Source organism: Larimichthys crocea, chromosome X (assembly GCF_000972845.2).
Source record: "Larimichthys crocea isolate SSNF chromosome X, L_crocea_2.0, whole genome shotgun sequence".
NCBI lineage: Eukaryota > Metazoa > Chordata > Actinopteri > Sciaenidae > Larimichthys > Larimichthys crocea.
Genome location: NC_040020.1, coordinates 18,231,155 through 18,251,180, shown reverse-complemented (window position 1 = coordinate 18,251,180; position 20,026 = coordinate 18,231,155). Strand labels below are relative to the sequence as shown.

The 20,026-nt window shown below is 39.0% G+C and overlaps 1 protein-coding gene across 1 annotated transcript; it reads left to right on the top strand.

Moving 5' to 3' along the window:
- The first annotated feature begins 11,633 nt into the window (after positions 1–11,633).
- hand2 (heart and neural crest derivatives expressed 2) lies at positions 11,634–19,631 on the top strand. The gene is made up of 2 exons (XM_027282482.1): positions 11,634–12,735; positions 17,206–19,631. The coding sequence occupies exons 1-2, from the start codon at positions 12,124–12,126 to the stop codon at positions 17,332–17,334; spliced, it is 741 nt and encodes a 246-aa protein (XP_027138283.1). The 5' UTR covers positions 11,634–12,123; the 3' UTR covers positions 17,335–19,631.
- Positions 19,632–20,026: the final 395 nt, after the last annotated feature.

Here is a 20,026-nt window from a genome sequence, read left to right as displayed (position 1 = left end):
ACAGGTGCTTGTAAGCTCACTTTAATGTGTGCATGAGAGCAGAGAATGGAAATGTACTAGCTGTCTATTCCTCTGTCTCCCTCAGATAGAGTGGAAACTGTGTAAGAGTTTTGCCATCAGGACATATGACCACAGAGGATGTTAAGGAGCACACTGTCAAATACTGGGTGTGTATTTTTCCTGTCTTGCTGCCAAATACCCACTAAGGCCTGGTCATAAATTTCACCTTGTAAAACAGATAGAAAGACAGATCAGAGATGAGATTCACAATGAATTGGCTTTCAGTGCAAACCTATTGAGCGTAGGATGTTTGATTCAGGTTTATGAGGTGTAAAAATCCTACTGATGACATGAGCTACTGACAAAAGCAGCACGAAGCTGAGGATAACCCACAGACTTTAAAATATGAATTTGTGTGTGTGTGTCCAACTTTGGCTGCAATGTGTCTTCTTAAAAAAAAAAAAAACGTGTATATAAAGACATTTTCCTGTGTCAAGTTAAGAGAAACCTTGTTAACAGAACTAGATTTATAATGAAGACGCTTGACTACTTGACCATGAGAAAGTGTGTATTTGCAGGGAAATTGACTTGTAATGACTTAATTGTAAGTATCTGTAGCTTACCTACTTATAAAATAAAATCTAAATCTACACACACATACTCATACACACATGAGCTTTTGCACCTAATAATTTAATAATGATGTTGTGTGATGTAAGAAAGGCAAGCTTTATGATGATGGAATGAAATTGAATCCATTCAGGTGCGCACACATGACTGCATGACTGATGCTGTTTTAATGTAGACAAAGACAGTTTGTGTGTGTGTGTGTGTGTGTGTGTGTGTGTGTGTGTGTTTAAACTCAACTTATGGAAAGCTTAGTTTGGATTAGTTCGTAATGAGTACCTAATTACCTACACACACACATAGCTGATGTGATCCATTAATCATGCATGTGTTGTAAAGGGTTTTCTTAATGACAGTTGTTTTCTGGCTGTGATGATTTCAGCGTTTCTGTCTGACATTAGTCTCCCACTATAGTAATAATAATAAATGGAATAACTGGAATCATCTTGAGCTTGTAACTCAAACATATGAGGAGTAGAAGTAGAAGTCAGTAATCTTGAGTACCGTCTTGGTATCCTTGAGCAAGGCACTCAACCAGAAACTAAACCTGTGCTGTAATGGAAAGGTCATCTGTTCAATTCCCTCCACAGTCGCAAGTCAGGACTCGTGACTGTGATTCGTGACTCGTAACATGACAAAGTATATCTAAATGCAACAATGGCACTTTATAGCACGGAGGAATAAAATCTAACTATTGACATAGACAATAGTCCAATCAGTTTGTTGACCATCAGCCAAGCCTTAAACATTAACTGCTGCTCACAAAAACTCTCTCTTCTTGTTGCTTCCAGGGTTTTATAAGAACTTTATTTCCGAGCAGACTGATGTGAACCTATTGATCTGTATGAAACTGCACAATGCTCCACACTAATTGGCCATCTCTAATATCAGTCATGAGATGCTATTACAGATAGCCAATAAGAGAAGAGCTTTCAGAAGGACACAGAACCCGCTTAAGATACTGCTTCAAGAGATAATGTGTTCCAGCTGTGACAGTAACAAATGTCACGACAACTAAAGAACTGGGGGAAGCTCAATGTGAAAAGCTGGGTTAGCATGATTATTTTGTATACTATATTGGCTACATACATGTGTCTGTGCGCACACATATACATATATTTTCCCTTAACTTTTTCTCCTTGCACATACCAACATATTTATCATACTTATTCATACATAACACATCTATCCACTCTATTAATATGGAATTTAAACTACAGTATGAAGTCTGTTACATCACACGGTGGGAGACGGGGTACACACTGGACAAGTCACCAGTTCATCACAGGGCACATAGAGACAAACAACCATTCACACTCACATTCACACCCATGGACAATTTAAAGTCACAAATGAACCTATTTAGTGCATGTCTTTGGACTGTGAGAAGAAGACGGCGTACTCGGAGAGAACCCATGCAGACACAGAGAACATATAAACTCCACAAAGAAAGGCCCAGCCGAGGTTTGAACCAGGAACCTTCTTACTGTGAGGCGACAGTGCTAACTGTCAATACTGCACCACTGTGCCGCCTATAAATAATACAATATATTCAAAAATGAAATCTCAAAATGTATATTTCCATATATCCACTGAGACAAATATAATAGGCATGGCACTGATCTTTGTCAGTGTTTTATTCCAGTGTTTGGCCTTTTTGAGCCATTTATGAAAGAAATCTGATTAAAGTGTGTGTATTGGCCATGTGAGAGTGTTTATTGGTGAAGGTGTAGAAATTGTGCTGTTTTCTCACACGGTTTGGGTGTCTCTTCTCTGTTTTCATATCTCTCAGGTTTCATTCACAGTCCTTCTCAATGTTTCAATCCAGCTCTCAGTTTTACAAAGACACTAATCCCTCAGATTAACTGTCCCTTTGGTCTCTAGGTGGGATGGCACTGACCATATGGAGAGGACCTGGGGAAGGCAGCCTTTTCTGATAGAAACATGATCCTGCACTGACACAGGAATTAGCATCTAAACGAAGTGGTCTCATTGACTAAAGTTTGACTACATGACCATGTTAACTATGTGCAAGTGTGTATTCACAGGAAAATTGGCCTGGAACAGGAAGAACAGGAAGGTATAGTAGTAAATGTGTTGATCTCCTTTATACTAAAAATCTGAAACATATAAGCTGTAGCCTCTACATACACACACACTTTGAACATTTTTAGGAAGATGTCGTTCTAGTAAAGATGCAGTAGCTGCAGAAATATTGTGGTACCCACGTTCATCTGGTAAGATGTGCGCCATGTAATAGGGCTACGCCTACCAACAGTGACTCAGGATCAATTCAAGGCACATTTGCTGCATGTTTGCCTCCTCCCTTACTCTCCAACCTTTCCTGTCTCTCTTTGGCTCTCAGCTGAAGGCAAAAGGTTCTTGTAAATGACAATAAATGTGTTTATGATTCTATTATTAACACAACTTATGAATTAATAATGTTAATAAGACTCATATAAAGCTTATTACTATGACCTTTATAAAAAAGTGTTAGTATTTGGGTTTGTGTACAAGTCTACAGACCTGTCTACAGACTCTGACCTAAGTAGCCACACTGACACTCAAATAGACACACACACTGGAGGTGTAGTCTCTCTGAGTTTTATCTTAGCTAAAGTAACAACAAATCTACCATATAGAAACTTTTACATGAATTTCTCTTTACATGAATGTGCTTCGAGTGCCAGAATTGCCCCATGATAATCAACATCAGGGGCTCATTCTTTTATTTACTACTCACTGGTTAGCATGAAGAAAGTGGGATACATTGTGTTGTTTGTGACCCATAAAGTCAGCTGAGCTCAGCATATAATGACTGCATAGAGTTGCACTGTAGTTGTAATTGAGTCCAGGCAGCAACAACAGCACTTCACTCTGAAAAGAAACTTCCGCTGCTCCGGAATGTACCTGCACGTCATCACACAGTCTGACACACACACACACACACACACACACACACACACACACACACACACACACACACACACACACACACACACACACACACACACACACACACAGCCCTGGTACTCTGTCAGGTTTATTTATACAGAGGAGGAATGGCTGAGATCAGAGGCGAGGGCACATGGGGGAAGAGGTTTGTGTGTGTGTGTGTTGGCCTGCTCTGTGTAATCCATCTATGTGAATGGGAGCTGTTGCAGTAATTTAGATCAGTTTGTGTCTCCTGATAATAATACATAATTAGACTGTAGGTCAGTCGGTCAGACTCCTGATCTTTCCCCTCCCTTTCTCCCCTCCTGATCTCTCTCTCTCTCTCTCTCTCTCTCATACACACACACACACACACACACACACACACACACACACACGCACACGCACACGCACATACACGCAGAATGCAGCCCCCCATTCAACACTTAAACAAATATAAATCATATGCCTTCCTCTCAGAGAAAAACACACAATCTACAACCCCATGCTCTCTTCAGGTCTTTCTCCCACACAAGGAGAAATAAACCAGTACTCAAAACCTTTTATAATTCATAACCATCATTTATAATGAATTAGCAACCTGCAAACATTGTAGAGTTCAAAACCATGTTTAAGCTGCAGCTAGCACTATGAATTATTCATAGCCTTTAACTTTCAATTATGACAATTTCTAACGTATATCTTCTAACCTTGGCATCATTTGCGCTGTTTGTTGTCGTCAACATTTACATACCAGTTACAATTACAGTTTTGTCCAGTTGCTAACACACTGAAATGACATGGATAGCACAAATATTTAAACTGACACACAGGGAGCAAAACCTCATCTCAAATCTCCAAAACTTTAAACACATTTTCTGCTTTACACACATTTTGCAATTCAAGTGGCTCTTTTTAAGTGTACTGAACGCAGTTCTCTGCATAAGACACAACAAACTGACATAAGGTCACATGTTTGCAGTGACTATATGTGTCACCTGGCCAAACAGGTAGCACATGGTGTTATGTAATTGTTAACACTTAAATCAGGAAGTAACAATAAAAGAGAACAGGTGAGCATCTTTTCTCTTTCACAACAACAATAGAAGACATTGCTGAGAGAGGAAGAGGAAGAGGGAGGGTGAGAATGAGAGGGGGAGGAAGAGCGAGAGGTCAGGGTAGAGCAGTGTTGTCTAATTATTTTTGCTTTCCTCTTTATTTTTTTATTTTTCATTTTTTCTGACATTGTATTTTTCAGCTTCCTGTTTTGTGAGCATATTTTAGTTCACTCCAATGTAAATATATCTGCTGTGCATATGTTGCACTGACTTGTTTGGTGAAAAATATTTCAATAGCACGTGTGTGTATCTGCAAATATTTCTGTGCTTGTGAACAATCTGACGAATTCTCTACAGTTTGAACTATGTTAGTATTATGGCAAAGCATACTAAAGATGAGAGTGCTTTTCATTATGCCCAATAGTGTGTAGTTGGTTAGACAAAAATCTGTAATCTGTAATACGAATGAAGTGTGTGCCATCTGTTGCTTCATTTTGTGGGATATATGAGGTATTTTGCAGTTTGGGTGTGTGGTTTGGTGAATTGTGTTCGTGTTTTGATAAAAACAGCCTAGTTTGCAAAATTGTGTTTAAGCAAATGGAAAAAACTGTAAGAGTCATTGGTTACTTATAATCAGAACTGGTAGTACCAAATTACAACTGTACTACTCACATTACATTAATCATGCCTTTTGGACTATCTACTATGAATCTACTTTAGTACTTTAAAAATCATAATTCAGTACTGAGTAAGCCCACAATTTGAATCATAGCCAAACATTTCATCTTCATTTTTGTAATCATCCCAGACACAAAGAAGGTGGAAGCATCGCAAAGCTCTGCCAGCTTCTGTTCAGCGCCCATGTTAACCAACTGGGCTCTACAGACATTTTCTATTTTTAGTTTTGGCCAATGAAAACCATAAACGAAAAGTTATCAGCAGTCACAGTTTGAGGAGGTAGCTACACTGACCAGAACAGCAGTAGAGTTGGGAGTAATTCAGAAATTTAAGATTTTGAGAAATATAATCTCCCTTTCATTGAATGCCTGCTCTTGATAATGCATTAAACATCATTGGTCAAAAAGTATTTTTTACACCAGTAGTTTTCTTATAGTTGAATAGAATTTCAGTAATATAATAGTGTATCTACATCAATCAACAACATTTTCAACTTGTTGTATTGTCGTCAAGATTTCGGCAGACATCCATCTGTTACTGAGAATATTTTGACTCCATACACCAAAGGGTTACCTCTATACATCTATTTTGCTGGCAGGAAATATAGCCTCATCTGAGGCAGTGGAGCGCTATTTAGCTGTTTATGGAATGTATTCTTTATCCTTAAAGATACATTTCGTACAGTCGCAAATCAGAAAAGTAAATGGACTGTATTTATATAGCGCCTTTCCTCCACGTGACTTCAAACCCCACAGGGAGAGTGTTAGAATCGCAGCTCGCCAGACTTTGTTAACATGCTCAGATTTGGTCATTTTCCTTGGTTTAGATGCTTTTGAGCTTCTAAATGTCTAAATCTAAATCTGACGTTTAACTCAGACAAAACTGAAGTTCTTGTAATTGGACCCAATCTCTAAAAAGAGAGTTTCTGAGGTGTTTGGTGGTTTGAACCTAAACATTTCAAAAACTCTCTTTCTAGAGACTTAGTTACTTTAGATGGGATCACCCTGGCCTCCAACGCTACCGTAAAGAATATTGGAGTTGTTTTTGATCAGTATTTGTCTTTTAATGTCCACATAAAACAAATTTTGAGGACTGCTTTCTTTCACATACGTAACATCACAGTACACACATTTGTTGATTCTAGGCTGTAACTCCTTGTTATGCCTCTTAGGACTTTGCAGTTAATGCACGTGTTCTGACAGGAACCAAGATCAGAGATCACATCTCTCCCATTTTGGCTTCCTTGCATTGGCTACCTGTTAAATCTAGAATAGAATTTAAATTCTTCTCCTTACTTACAAAGCTCTTCATGGTCAGGCACCATCATATCTTAAAGAGCTCATAGTACCTTACTACCCCTCTAGAACACTGCACTCTCATGATGCTGGGTTCTTGTGGTTCCTATAGTTTCCAAAAGTAGATTGGGAGCCAGAGCTTTCAGCTATCAGGCTCCTCTTCTGTGGAACAAACTACCATTCTGGGTTCGGGAGGCAGACACGGTCAACACTTTTAAGAGTAGACTTAAGACTTTCCTTTTTGATAAAGCCTATAGTTAGGGCTGGCTCAGGTCATCCTGCCAGGGGACTTCCCATGATGCACTGGGCTCTTCTCTTGTCTCTCTCTCTCTCTCTCTCTCTCTCTCTCTCTCTCTCTCTCTCTCTCTCTCTCTCTCTCTCTCTTTCTCCATCTCTAAACATTCATGTCTCATTAATGCATGTTACTGTGACTTTGTTCTCTCTCGTCCAGCAGGTTCTCATGGATCGTGGTTGCTGCTGTGGTCCTGCATGGCATCCACTACATATATTATTATTGTTATGATTATTGCTACCATATCTCAATTACAGTTTATAATTAGTAATTGTTTTCTGCTGTTGTGCATCTGTGTATCTCTGTTTCTGTATCTTCCCGGCTATCTATCTATCTAGCTCCAAGTTCAAGCAGAGTCAAAAGTTCCAGCAGATTCTGTGTGTGTGTCCAGCACAGATGCTGCTTGACAGCAGATGCTCATAGCTGATATGTTTAGATAGGTCTGATGACAGCAGCTGTAATCCTGCTAGTGGCAGTCAAGGTCGTTAGTCTGTCACTCTGATCTGTGTCACTTCCTTCATCAGAAACTATGTAGCCATGATGCAATGCCCCTACAGTGATTGTCCTCTGTATTTTTTAATATAGTATACTACTACTTTTAAAACATTATGAATGAGTAGCAATACTTGGCGACTATGACGATTATGCCATACACTATATCTATTTTCTATAATATTTTATTTACAAGAAATGCAGTCCTATTTATGTATTATTACATTATCGGATAACAATTCTTTTAATGCTAAGCCAATAATGTTATAACCAGTAATAACGTAATAACTTACATTACATTATTGGCTCAAAAACCTTATTACATTATTGGCATGATATTATGTTATTGGCTTTATTACATTTAAAATGGCCCAAATTATTACGTTATTGACAGGTATTACATTATTGTATTTTATTACATTATTGGTTGCTACAAGCACTAATCAATATTTTCATATTAACAATCGGTCAAATGACATGTAATATGAAAGAGGTGAGTTTAGTGCAGTGTCGAACACCACAGAAAGTTATGAACTTATTTTGCATAGTGCAGTGGAGTATTTTACTGTCTTTCAGCAAATAGTTTAGTCATCAGCCATCAAATGTTCAGTTATTTCCAGGAAAAAAGCTCTGTATGTAATCTGCCCAGCACATAAAAACAGACATTTAGCTGCTGAGGGGGCAGATATTTCCTTCAGGGACTGGTGGAGACCAAAAAAGAGCCAATGCAAGAGTTAGTATTGGACTAACATTCAACAGGTGGACACAAACATGACTCGAAATGAATAATCATCATGTTGCTACTTCGACATGTTCAACCAAAGAGTTTGCTATCATGTTCAGCTATGTAAGATAATAATTTATCCTTGGCTGCTGCCTGGCTCTTTACATTCATTGTATCCACATCATACGGTGGGACTGGTAACCCTCTGCACTTCAGTGTCAGACTTTGAAACTAGGACATGTAGATGGGCCAGACATTTTCAGCAGCCTGTTCTTGGAAAGCTTGATGTTTCTCAATGTGGGGCCTTTGAAAATTATATTCTTTAGCTACCACAGCACACTCATTGCAAATTAAACACAGTGCGTTGGTGTTTAGAGATGGAGGTAAAATAAACAAGTACTTGCCAAACTGATGGTTTTGATTTTTCAATTTTACGTTTCTGGGTTGACAGAGACATATTTTTGGTACAACACTTCCCTGGTTGCAAATGTCAACAGCCAGATGTTAGAAAGTCTAAGTATGGTTAAGACTCACATAAGAAAATATGATAATAATGATTTGTGAAGGCGGTGTCGCTACATCCATAAACATGCTGCCCAATCGGTGCTGTGCATGTGCAATACAGAGAGATGAGAAGAAAGTGAGATGGCATGACTTTCAGTAGCTGCTTTCATTTACTTATTTGTCATATATCAGCATATTTATGTATGCTGGGCCACACTTGGGGTTGCTTCTGGGCTAGATTTGGTCTTTGGGTTGCCAACTGATTAGGCCAAATTTAGTAAATGCATGTATGTGGCATTTAGATTAATATTGGTCTGTCCCTAAATCCAAATCTCCCTCTCCAAGGCTTTACGTCTATTGCTGACATGTTTAGAGCTGAAAAGTGGGGTTCGACTTCAGGATGGGAAGTCCTTCTCTGGACCAACGACCTCCATCACAGCATAAAGCTTCCTCTGGCCAGGCTGCTAACATTTTACACTTGTGGGAAGCATACTTGTTGTGTTCAGGACCTTACATCCGATTCACATTTACAGCAGCAAAAACAATAACAACTGCGTCAAAACCAAACCCAACAGGCAAATACATTAGCTCTACTTAAGATCCAAATAACCCAACAGTGGTAAAGTGGAGCTGTGGAACTGATAACTTAGAACATAACTCATAAGTCACTCCAGTGGTTTAGATAGTTCAGAAGGAGTTTTCAAATTACACAAATCCTGAAGGTGTCCAGATCCTCCAAAGGTCTTTGGTACCTCCGGTTGGTCACCAATAGGTCTAACAAGATTTTCCAAATGTAACTAATATTAGGTGATTTCCTTCTGTATGAATTCTAACAACAAAATTACAAGAAATTACAGTGATATTTGATGAGATTACTTACACGTTTTATAATTTGTTATTTCTTGGACTTTTGATGAACAAAACTTTTTCAACAACTCTCTTTGTGACTGCTAGCACATGGGACAGTTGTATTCTTGACATGAAACTCTTTAGGAAGACCAGGTTTAAATCATTCTGACAATTATATCGATTTGTCAAGAAGTGCAGCCTTTTTATTTATTTATGTATTATGTATGTATTTTGTCTCATCATTACAATAATGACAGCTCTCTCTCTCTCTCTCTCTCTCTCTCTCTGTGTGTGTGTGTGTGTGTGTGTGTGTTTCGTTCTCTCGCTCTCTCTCTGTACCGAAGTATGGTAATATAACTGCAAATATTTGAGCATTAATTGAAATTTCATTAAGAAGATATTTACTGTGTATTTTAATTTGTTCAATATGTTTAATATGTCAGTTTATAAATGAATACAAATATGAATAAGAGAAGTAACAGAGAGAGCAGATAAAAGTGTCGGTCTCCTTTTTTTCTTTTTTTTTGATCTTTCCATCAGCTCCTAACAAGTTGTAAAGAAAAATCATGTGCGCAGAAATCTGTTCCAAACGGCTGTTCTGAGGTTTTCGCCCACATCTCGGGAGACGCAGACTTTTCGTCTTGCAGAAGCCGAGGGGGCGGTCAGGAGGTCAGTCACAGTGTCAGCTCGGAGTCGGACATTTTAGCGAAGCTCATTTCATCTACATAAAGCCGAGATTGAAGCTTACTGATGAACCTAAAGCTAACCTCTATCGAACCTTTTTGTAACCGTTTAGAAGGTTTCGACATGTATTACAGAACTGATTTACATAACAGTGTTTTAACAGGTCATACTGGTTGACGCAAATGTCTGATATTATTATTATTATTATTATTATTACAACGTATTCTACATATTATTATTATGTGTTTGCTGTTGTTATTGTTGTTGTATTTGAGGGATGCTATCTATTTGTGGACGCAATATGAAACTACGCTTGGCCGCGCTCCGTGGCCTCCAGCATGAATTACTTTCTTAGTGTATTTCTTTGTAATGTGTATCTTCTGAAAGAAATACATGATTTTTAGAGGACGGCAATGGTTCAATTGAATGTCTAAACCCTATACTCTACCAGCTATGTTCTCATGTTGAAGAAAATCCGTGTGAATTCAGGTTCTTAGGTTTTATTGACTTCAAAGGACAATATGAAATGATTTCCTGTCAACGGAACTTTGATAACATACACAACATACAATTTCTCTGCATAGCCCATAACCAAAACCCAAACACAACTAAATGACTGAGATGAAATAAAATAATGTGAATTCTTCACCTTATATCAACATAATAATAATAATAATAATAATAATAATAAATAATAATAATAATAATAATAATAATAGTAATAATACATTATTCTAATATGTTCATATGACTGATATTTGAAAACGGTTTGACCACCCGCTGGTCGCAGCATTTCCTGCGATCATCTGTAAGTACGAGTATGAATATGATACAAAAATTAATTGACTTTGTGAGAAATTAAATCAGTATATCAAGTCCAGAAAACCGACATGCATGACTTGTGTCCAGGGCTGCCTCGTGTCTGTTTCTGTGGCCTTCACAGTCGTGTCAACAGTAAATATGTAGACACACACACAGCGTGTATCTAAATGTAAATAATAATCATTTCAAAAATAGACTTCAATAGAAATCGGTCTGGAGAATAACACATTCAGATGACTGAGAGACATTTCTATATAAACTTTAAAGATTACAAAACAAAGAAAAATATTTTATATTCAAATACATCCATCAGCAGGCCTGTCTGACAGAAACAGTGCATACTGACCGTGTACAGTCCCACCAGAACGACAGCACGAGCTCAGCTCTCTTTACCCCTGACCTTGTTGTGAATATGCGTGCACGTGACCCCCGCGTGTATGTGTGTGCGTTTACGCGCCAGCAGGTCTACTTAGCAGGCCCATTGACGTTATAGAGAAGTAAACAGACGGAGAGAGGAGCGGGTGGGAACTCGCCATTGGTTCACAGAGGCTCCATTTCTCCTCCCCGGTAGTAAAGATAAAGATGACGTAGTACCTCAGACCCTCTCTCTCTCTCTCTCTCTCTCTCTCTCTCTCTCTCTCTCTCTTTCTCTCTCTCTCATACACACTAACTGATTTTACCATAGCCCATATCTCGGTATCAAGCAGCCAGTAGTGACCCAGTGCCTGCCCGGACTGGTCCTGCCTTGCCAAACGGCTCTGAGGCTGACAGTTGCTGATTGAGTCATTGAGGAGGATGAGCTGAAAACAGAGAGAGAAAAGAGGAGGAACGAACGCGCACTTTGACTCTCTGAGAGAAGATGAAGAGGAATAAACTCTGCTGTGACTTCTAACGAGAGGAAGAGGAACAATGTCTTAGAGGAGGAGGAGTTGTTTGGACAGAACTGAGCGGCCTACAGGGCTACCGTAAACACGACTTGCCCAGCTCTTCTTGAACGGAGTACCGACAGTCACGGCCGGCCGGTTGGGCTGTTTTTGCCGGAAGCCGCTGTGGAAATTATTGGAGATGCAAACATCTGCATCTGAAGCTTTAGACAGTTTACTGCAACATCTGAATAAGGCCTGAGTGTGTGCGTGTGTGCTTGTCTGTGTTTGCATTGTCACTATGAGTCTGGTCTCGGGCTTCCCTCACCACCCGGTCATGCACCACCATGACACCCACCACTACTCCCTGCATGCAGCGGCGGCCAGTCGGTGTCACGAGGACACCGGGGCTCCTCCGTACTTTACGAGCTGGCTGATAAGCCACGCGGATATGTCTCCCACCGAGTACAGCCTCGCGCCCGGCTACAGCCCAGAGTACCATGGCAACAGCGGTGGTGGGTCTACCGGTGGCCTCGACCCCCACCATCACCATCACTATGGACCCGGCGGCTTGGTTTCCGGGGCCGGCACCATCTCAGTGAACGGGACCACGGTCGGTATGCACCACCACCACACACACCCTCGGACCGTGAAGCGGAGACCAACAGCCAACCGTAAGGAGAGGCGGCGGACCCAGAGCATCAACTCGGCCTTTGCGGAGCTGAGGGAGTGTATCCCCAACGTCCCAGCGGACACAAAGTTGTCCAAGATCAAGACGCTGCGGCTCGCCACCAGCTACATCTCCTACCTGATGGACATCCTGGACAAGGACGGACAGCACGGAGACACGCAGGCTTTCAAGGCCGAGCTGAAAAAGACGGAGGCTCGAGAGGAGCGGAGGAAGAGAGAGGCGGTAAGAGAACATAATTATATAATTTACATGCTTTACTCAGGTTAGATGAACTTAAACGAAGCCACCTGAAATGCGAAGAACAGAAGAGACACGAGCTTACCTGTGATCAGCTGACAAGACCTGAAATATATTTGGCTCATGCAGACAGTTCATGTTCAGCTTTCTTCTTTGAAAAAGCAAACAGTGAAAAGTAGATTGGATTTGTAATTACAGGGCTCTTAAAACGTTCAGCTGGGCTCAGGCCTACATGCTGCGAGCAGTGGACTCAGACCACTTATACAGACAGTCATGGAAAAACAAGAGAAGCAGCCTGAAACCGTCCACAGTTCAGTGGATCAGGCAACAAGTGGTGGCGAGATGAGCTGTAGTCCACTCCTGAACTGTTCTCATATTTGTCATTCTGTCTATTGGCTGCCGTGAGTTAAGAGCTGTATTCAGAGCTAGAGAAGATAAAGTGACATGAACGGAGAAAAACAAAAACAAAAAAAACATCCGTTTTCTTCTTTGTTTCGCTGAGCTGTAAAAGTTCTATTAGAAATGAAAAAAGATCCCCAAAAATCCTCAGAACAGAACACCGAATTTATAAAATATGGGACAATTAGCTTTCTTCAGACATTTGATTAGTTACCAGTATTATGTGAAATAATAATCCCAACTTTATTTTATTTTCATTAAATTCTACTTTTGCTCTTAAGTGTAAAAATACACGTACTGATTTTCTGTGTATAAGAAGCGTCGTACACCAAACAATTTAAATACTATTATCAAATCATAATATAGAAATAATTATATAAAAAATATTTTAAGAATAAAATAATAATAATATAATAAAAGAATATATTTAAATAATGATACTTTGTGTATAAGTTGTTTTTTAAATCTCATCGGTGGTTTTCCATTTGAGACCTGTAACCACGGTTAACTGCACAGTTTTAAAGCCGATGCACAGACAGATGACAGACACTTCACTAGAATCATTTTTCTGTGGCATGGAGGTTATTAATATTTTCTGCATCGTGACAAAAAATGCATTTATAAAGCAGTAGCTTAGGAATTAATATTCTGCTGATCAGCTACAACCGAGTGTGATTCAGTGACCGATGGGCCTCGAACAGTTCCTCTCAGAACACATTCTTTTACATTTGGAGCTCAAACAATAATTCGGAAGGATGGAAAGAACGGACACGTACATTTTTGATTTATGTTTTCACTTGATTATTTTATTATCATTACAATGGTATGCACGTCACGTATTTAAACTCTAGAACCATTATAGCCCAGCTCAATGTGACAATCAAATTTTTGTTCTTTAACTGAGTGAGTAGTACACGCACACACACACACACACACACACACACACACACACACACACACACACACACACACACACACACACACACACACATTATTCTGCTAAATATCCTACATAATTATTATAGGATTAAACAATACACACAAACAATATAATATTAAATATATATTATACTATTAAATATTGTACTCAAATGCGGCAAGTAATCTTGTAGGCCGTTTGTTTGAGGGGAATTTAAAAAGCCAGTGAACACTTCACATGTGGTGAGTGCTGCAGAGAGGGTAAATAGTAAAATCTAAGTGTGTTCACACATTCGTAGAATGTATGTTTCAGAGATTTTACACAAAAATGGTATCATCCAAGTGACTGAGTCTATATAACAGTGGAGTCAGAAAATTGGTTGCCATCCACAGACAGCCTGGAGCCAGGAGGGGCCAGGTTCAGCCATGCAGACCCACCACTATTATTCCTAGCAGCACTTTTTGGATGGTTTCGTCCTCACAGCCTGCTATAGTATCCACATAGTTTTTGTCCCGGCTCTGTGTATCCTATAGCTACAGCTTTACAAGGTCCTACTGTTGCACTCACATGCGAGATATCCAAAGCCGTTTCAGCTACTCCTTTACTCGCCTTTTGTATTCACACGGATCACTCAGTTGATCCAAATTCATTGGCATCAATCTACATGTGCTCTTGAAACACAGGACTTAGTGATGTAAAATATATATCCTCTTTGTCAAATATATATAACCTCACTGCTGAGGGGTATTTTATGTACAAACAGAGCTAAGCATCATGTCATTGCTTCTGCATCCTGTCACAATAGCTGCCTGTTGTTTTTACACACGTTTATGTCCTGATAATCTTACTATCAGTCTTACCTCAACCAGAGCTAACATCAAGCGTAAGTCCAGCAGAAACAAACAATACATGAGCAAACAGAGCAGCTCAGTAAAGAATAGAACAGAATAATTATTTCCTTTCTGTTGCCTAACTCGCTGCCTATTGAAAGTGTGGTGCGTAATTAAAGCCAGAAAGCATTTTTTCCTCACATTTCAAACTGCAATCACTAATAGAAGGATGTAGACCTGTTAATAAACTCATGTCAACTCTTTCATGAAACTCCAGTCCTGGACTCAAACACATACTCGTAGACACTCGTTTCACAGATGTTACTGAACTCAAACGAGTTTACATTCATGACTCAAGGGAAATTAACGTATATAAGAAGATTGGCCTGTAAGATGCAAATAAAATTTTACATTAACGTGAAAGGGAGAATGAAGACACACATTCTTTAAAATTATTGATGAATTAATGTCGCTTCAATGTTTCAATGTGGCTTTGTTTAGTTTGTTGCTCTACTATGGAGTAATCCAATGATCCAGTTTGTGTTAAATGGACTTCAGACTTCATAGAGGCAGGAACAGGCCCTGTTTATCCAAAATATCCAAAATACTCAACATTCAACATGATTTGATCAATGCAGCAGCAAACTGAGAAAACACACACACACACACACACACACACACATATAGATATATATATATAATATATAATATATATATAATATATATATAGATATTATATATATATATATATATATACACATCACTCAGTCAGTTGTGGTGCTGAGAGTGATCCAGGATATGAAGAGCTGTCAGTTTACATCCCAGTGCTGCTCTGAGCAGCCGGACTGCTTTTACTTTCAGTCAGCCTGAAAACTAGCTGTCTTGACTGGTGCCACGTGTTTGCTGCACGAACCATCAAATAAAACCCTTCAATTCAATATTTGTAAATAATAACACAATAATAATAACTGACAAAATGCTTATGGTCAACAGAAACCTCACAATGCTGCCTTGCTCATTGCAACACTGAGCACATTGTGACATGTCATATCATATTTATTGTTTGTTTATTACGTTAGTAGGTTTTAATACAGTAGTTAATTTTATTAGAAGAACATTATATATGTTTATCAAATGATTACATAACCTGAAACTGAAAACTTCATATAATAACATCATCATCTGATTGACATATCTGTAATAACATAGCAGACATACAGATGACTTTTGTATATTAATAAAGTGGTGAAGGAAAACTCATAATCCTAACTCCTTGTTACAACGTAAGCTCACGTTGTTACGGCCGATGACTCTATGACTGAAGAACCTGACACAAGAAAAGGAGATGACGTGACCTCTGGATGTGTACACGCGACACTCGTTTTTCTTCATTTACGAACGCGAGGTAAATAAGATATTTCCACAGCTCGGGCCTTCTCTGCTCGACTCTTCGTCTTTGTTGTCGGGACTGTGGACTGAAGTCGATCCTTTTTTGATAAATGGAAGTCAGCGCTGACACCGCGTAGAAATAAGTGTACATCGAAGGTAAAGGAATTCCTTTAAGAAATATCCTTATTGCTGAATTACTGCACGTCATCTATATATATATATATATATATATATATATATATATTATATATATATTATATATATATATATATATATATATAAAAGAGTTTACCGTGTATTGATGAAACCCCACAATCAAATAATCACGTGTAGGCTACTGTAGAGGTGAAGTTTGAAGTGTGGAAGAAGTAACAAACCCAAACCCTGAAGTTCCCGTCTGAACACGAAACACTCCAGCAGCTTCGAGTCCACTCATGATCGTGCTGACAATAACTCACAGCGCTATGAATCCATATTCATATATATACAAATATGAATAAAATAAAACATTTATACATTTACAACTCGGCCCTGTGGTTAACCGTTACTCAGAATCTGCCAATTAAAATAATATCTAATATAGCTAGAATAAATAGAGAATAATAATAATAATAATAATAATAATAACAATAACACGTGCACACTCACTGTCAGTTAAGGTGCAGTGATTACAACCATAATAACAGTCAGTCAGGTTCAACATTTGGGCTCAGAAAATATGCAAAGCAGATCTGAGGTCTGTGGCGCTGTGATGTCATATTATTACATTATGGACTAAACTAAATGAGCACGTGGTACTCGTGCTGTATATGAAACTTGTCAGGAAGAAAAGTGAAACTGTTTCCATGGTGAATTTTCGTGGCTTTGTGCACGTGGATCCACAGCCATCATTTTCATTACAATATCACGTGTCTGCAGGTGGAGATCCCTAAGACAACGTCATCTTCATCTTCCTCATCGTCGTCATCCTCGTCAGCGGCCGATAAGAAGAGTAAAGGACGGACAGGATGGCCTCAACATGTCTGGGCTCTGGAACTCAAACAGTAGCCACCCCCTCACACACCCCACACCCACACATAGAACTCCTCTATCATCCGAGAGGGCGGTGACGGGACAGTAATGACGCGCTCTGATTACCTCTACTTCTTCACCACCACCATCGTCATCATCATCTCTGGAGAGATGATCATCTCGCTGTTCACTTTTTACAGTCGCTGTGTTGAGACACGCAGAATGTTTGCAGTTGCTGTCAGAACACACCATCAGATTAATTATCATCATCACCACCCCCCAAATCTGACCATGATCTTTTTAAAAAGGTTTGATTGACGTTTGAACTTGAGAAACATTGAAACCTAAAAAGCTTCAGCAAATTAAAATATTGGAATATTAGAAATGTCATTTCATGTGTGTTTGGCTTGTGAGCTTTTCTAACATCTGACCTCGTGGATCAACAGGATCCGCCTGGTCACTCGTCCATCTTCCCGCCGCCTTTCCTCCCTTTTTCTCTTTAACCTGTTCTTTCTAGAAGCAGACCCTCTAATGAAACAGGCCTCGTGATGTTTGGTGGGTGGGATCTATGCCGAATTAAGAAGTGCGCCATAAAAACTAAGTTATGTTTTACCAGATGCGTCGGCTGCTTCATACCACCGCTGGACTGTGAACAGAACGCGGCCAAGTCTCTCATCCTGTCAGGGGAACAGAAAGAGTTTCCCTCGTGTCAACCACACACACACACACACACACACACACACACACACACACACACGGGGTGTCTGCTTTATTTAACGGAATATATTTATGTGCAATGTCGCCATTACAAGGACATAAACAGCAGACTGAGCTTCAAAGACACAGTGTAATTGAATATCTCTCTCTCTCTCTCTCTCTGGCTCTTCCTTTCAATTTGGGTTGTACATGTAATGACGTCACGATGATGACGAAGTGTCCATGTTATCGTGTGAAACTGGTGGTCTAAATAATGCTTAATGTGGGATGTAAAGAGTGTCATAAATTTAATAAATCACCACCTGGTTAAATGGTGCAAATTCATTATTTGAAAAAAACAAAGGAAACATTACAGACACTTTGATCTTAACAACAAATGAATAATGAAACAACATTTAACAATATAAAATATGGACAGGTTTACCTCTTACAAATATTGCTGGAGCTGTGTGTGTGTGTGTGTGTGTGTGTGTGTGTGTGTTTAAAACAGTGAAGTTGTCAAGTCAATGTATTTATAGTAGGAAAAAAAAGAAATATTACAGTCATTACTCTTAGACAGTGGCCTTCATATTTATTATGGATGTGATACATGCAGTGTTTTCAGTGCCATGGACAATAGCAGACATTTCATTTGTTTTTATGATAACTCGTTTAAATTAGGGATTTGTAAGAAACCTGTCTAGTTTTTGCTCCATTGGACTCTGTTGTAAAGCCTCTGTGTCATGGTGTGAGTGTATTTTGTATCACAAGCAATGAATGATCTGTGTATTCTTTCTATCTGTAGAGCATCAGTTATTAGCAGCTGTATAGAGCTGAAAGCAGAGATCATGCACACACGAACACACACTCACACTTTGGAAGAAAGAGATGGACAGAATCAAATCATAGTACTCTGCTTTAGGAGAGTTGATGTATTCAACATTTTGTAAGACACAGATCAGAAAGGGTTTATCATAAATTCAGTAGTCATTCGAAAGATATTACTCTCACTTTGTAAGCAGTATCATCTGTATTCGTGTGAATGTATTTGCTGCCTGCATTGACATTGCTATGATTTATGACACCAAACATTCAATAATCACCACAAGGTTTAAACTTCTTTATTAAAGCAGCCAGGTGGTCAACAAAAAGAAAAAGTGATTTGGCTTCTGTCTGTGAACCTATCATCAGGCTCTCGGGTGATATTTGCTGCTGCACCTGCTGTTCCAGACAAGAAGCACAGATTCCTGTCAATCAAGCAAACCCTTCTTCCCCGCAAAGACCTAATCATGTTTCTGTGGCAAACTCTTGTGGTGCCTTTGCTGTGGCATATTGGGCATCCCACTGTGGGCTGATGCACCTCCTCAAAAATGTAAAATGTCACGTGGAGAGTTGTAATTGGTCAAAGTGGTGGTTTGTAGTACTGGTAGCATTTATTGTTGTGAAGAAAATAGCATAAAGAAATACTAAGGGATCCCTGTTTTCATTTCATTTACATTTTATGAAGCCATTTCTCACATCTTTTCTGGATAACAATGAATACACAGCGCTCTCTGATAATATATACTGTATTATGTTAGTAACTATTGTAACACATCAGTAGTGAAATGTCATTCCACCTTAAGACATAATAGATCCTTCATGAAATAATAAAAACAATTATTCACTTTGTATTTGAAAAAATACATTTTCCACCAGCATAACTGCTCTGGTATCAGATGGAAGCTGTATATTTTGGCATGATATATGGATTAAATGAGTTTTAGAGTCCTTGAATGATTTCAAGTGTTTCGCCACCTTGTCAAAATATTACAAATTAAATATATTTTTGGAGGTTTGTGGCAAATACATAATCCCAAACCGGGCAAACCCAGGAACAATTAAACTCCCAGATTGTAGGTTTGTCAAGTTGACAGCTGAAACACTAACACACATTCAACTGACCCCATAGAACAGTTATTGACACACTTCCTGGTCTTCCTGTTACCACTGTATCTGATGGAGCTGTCAGACATTAATTGATAAGGCCTAA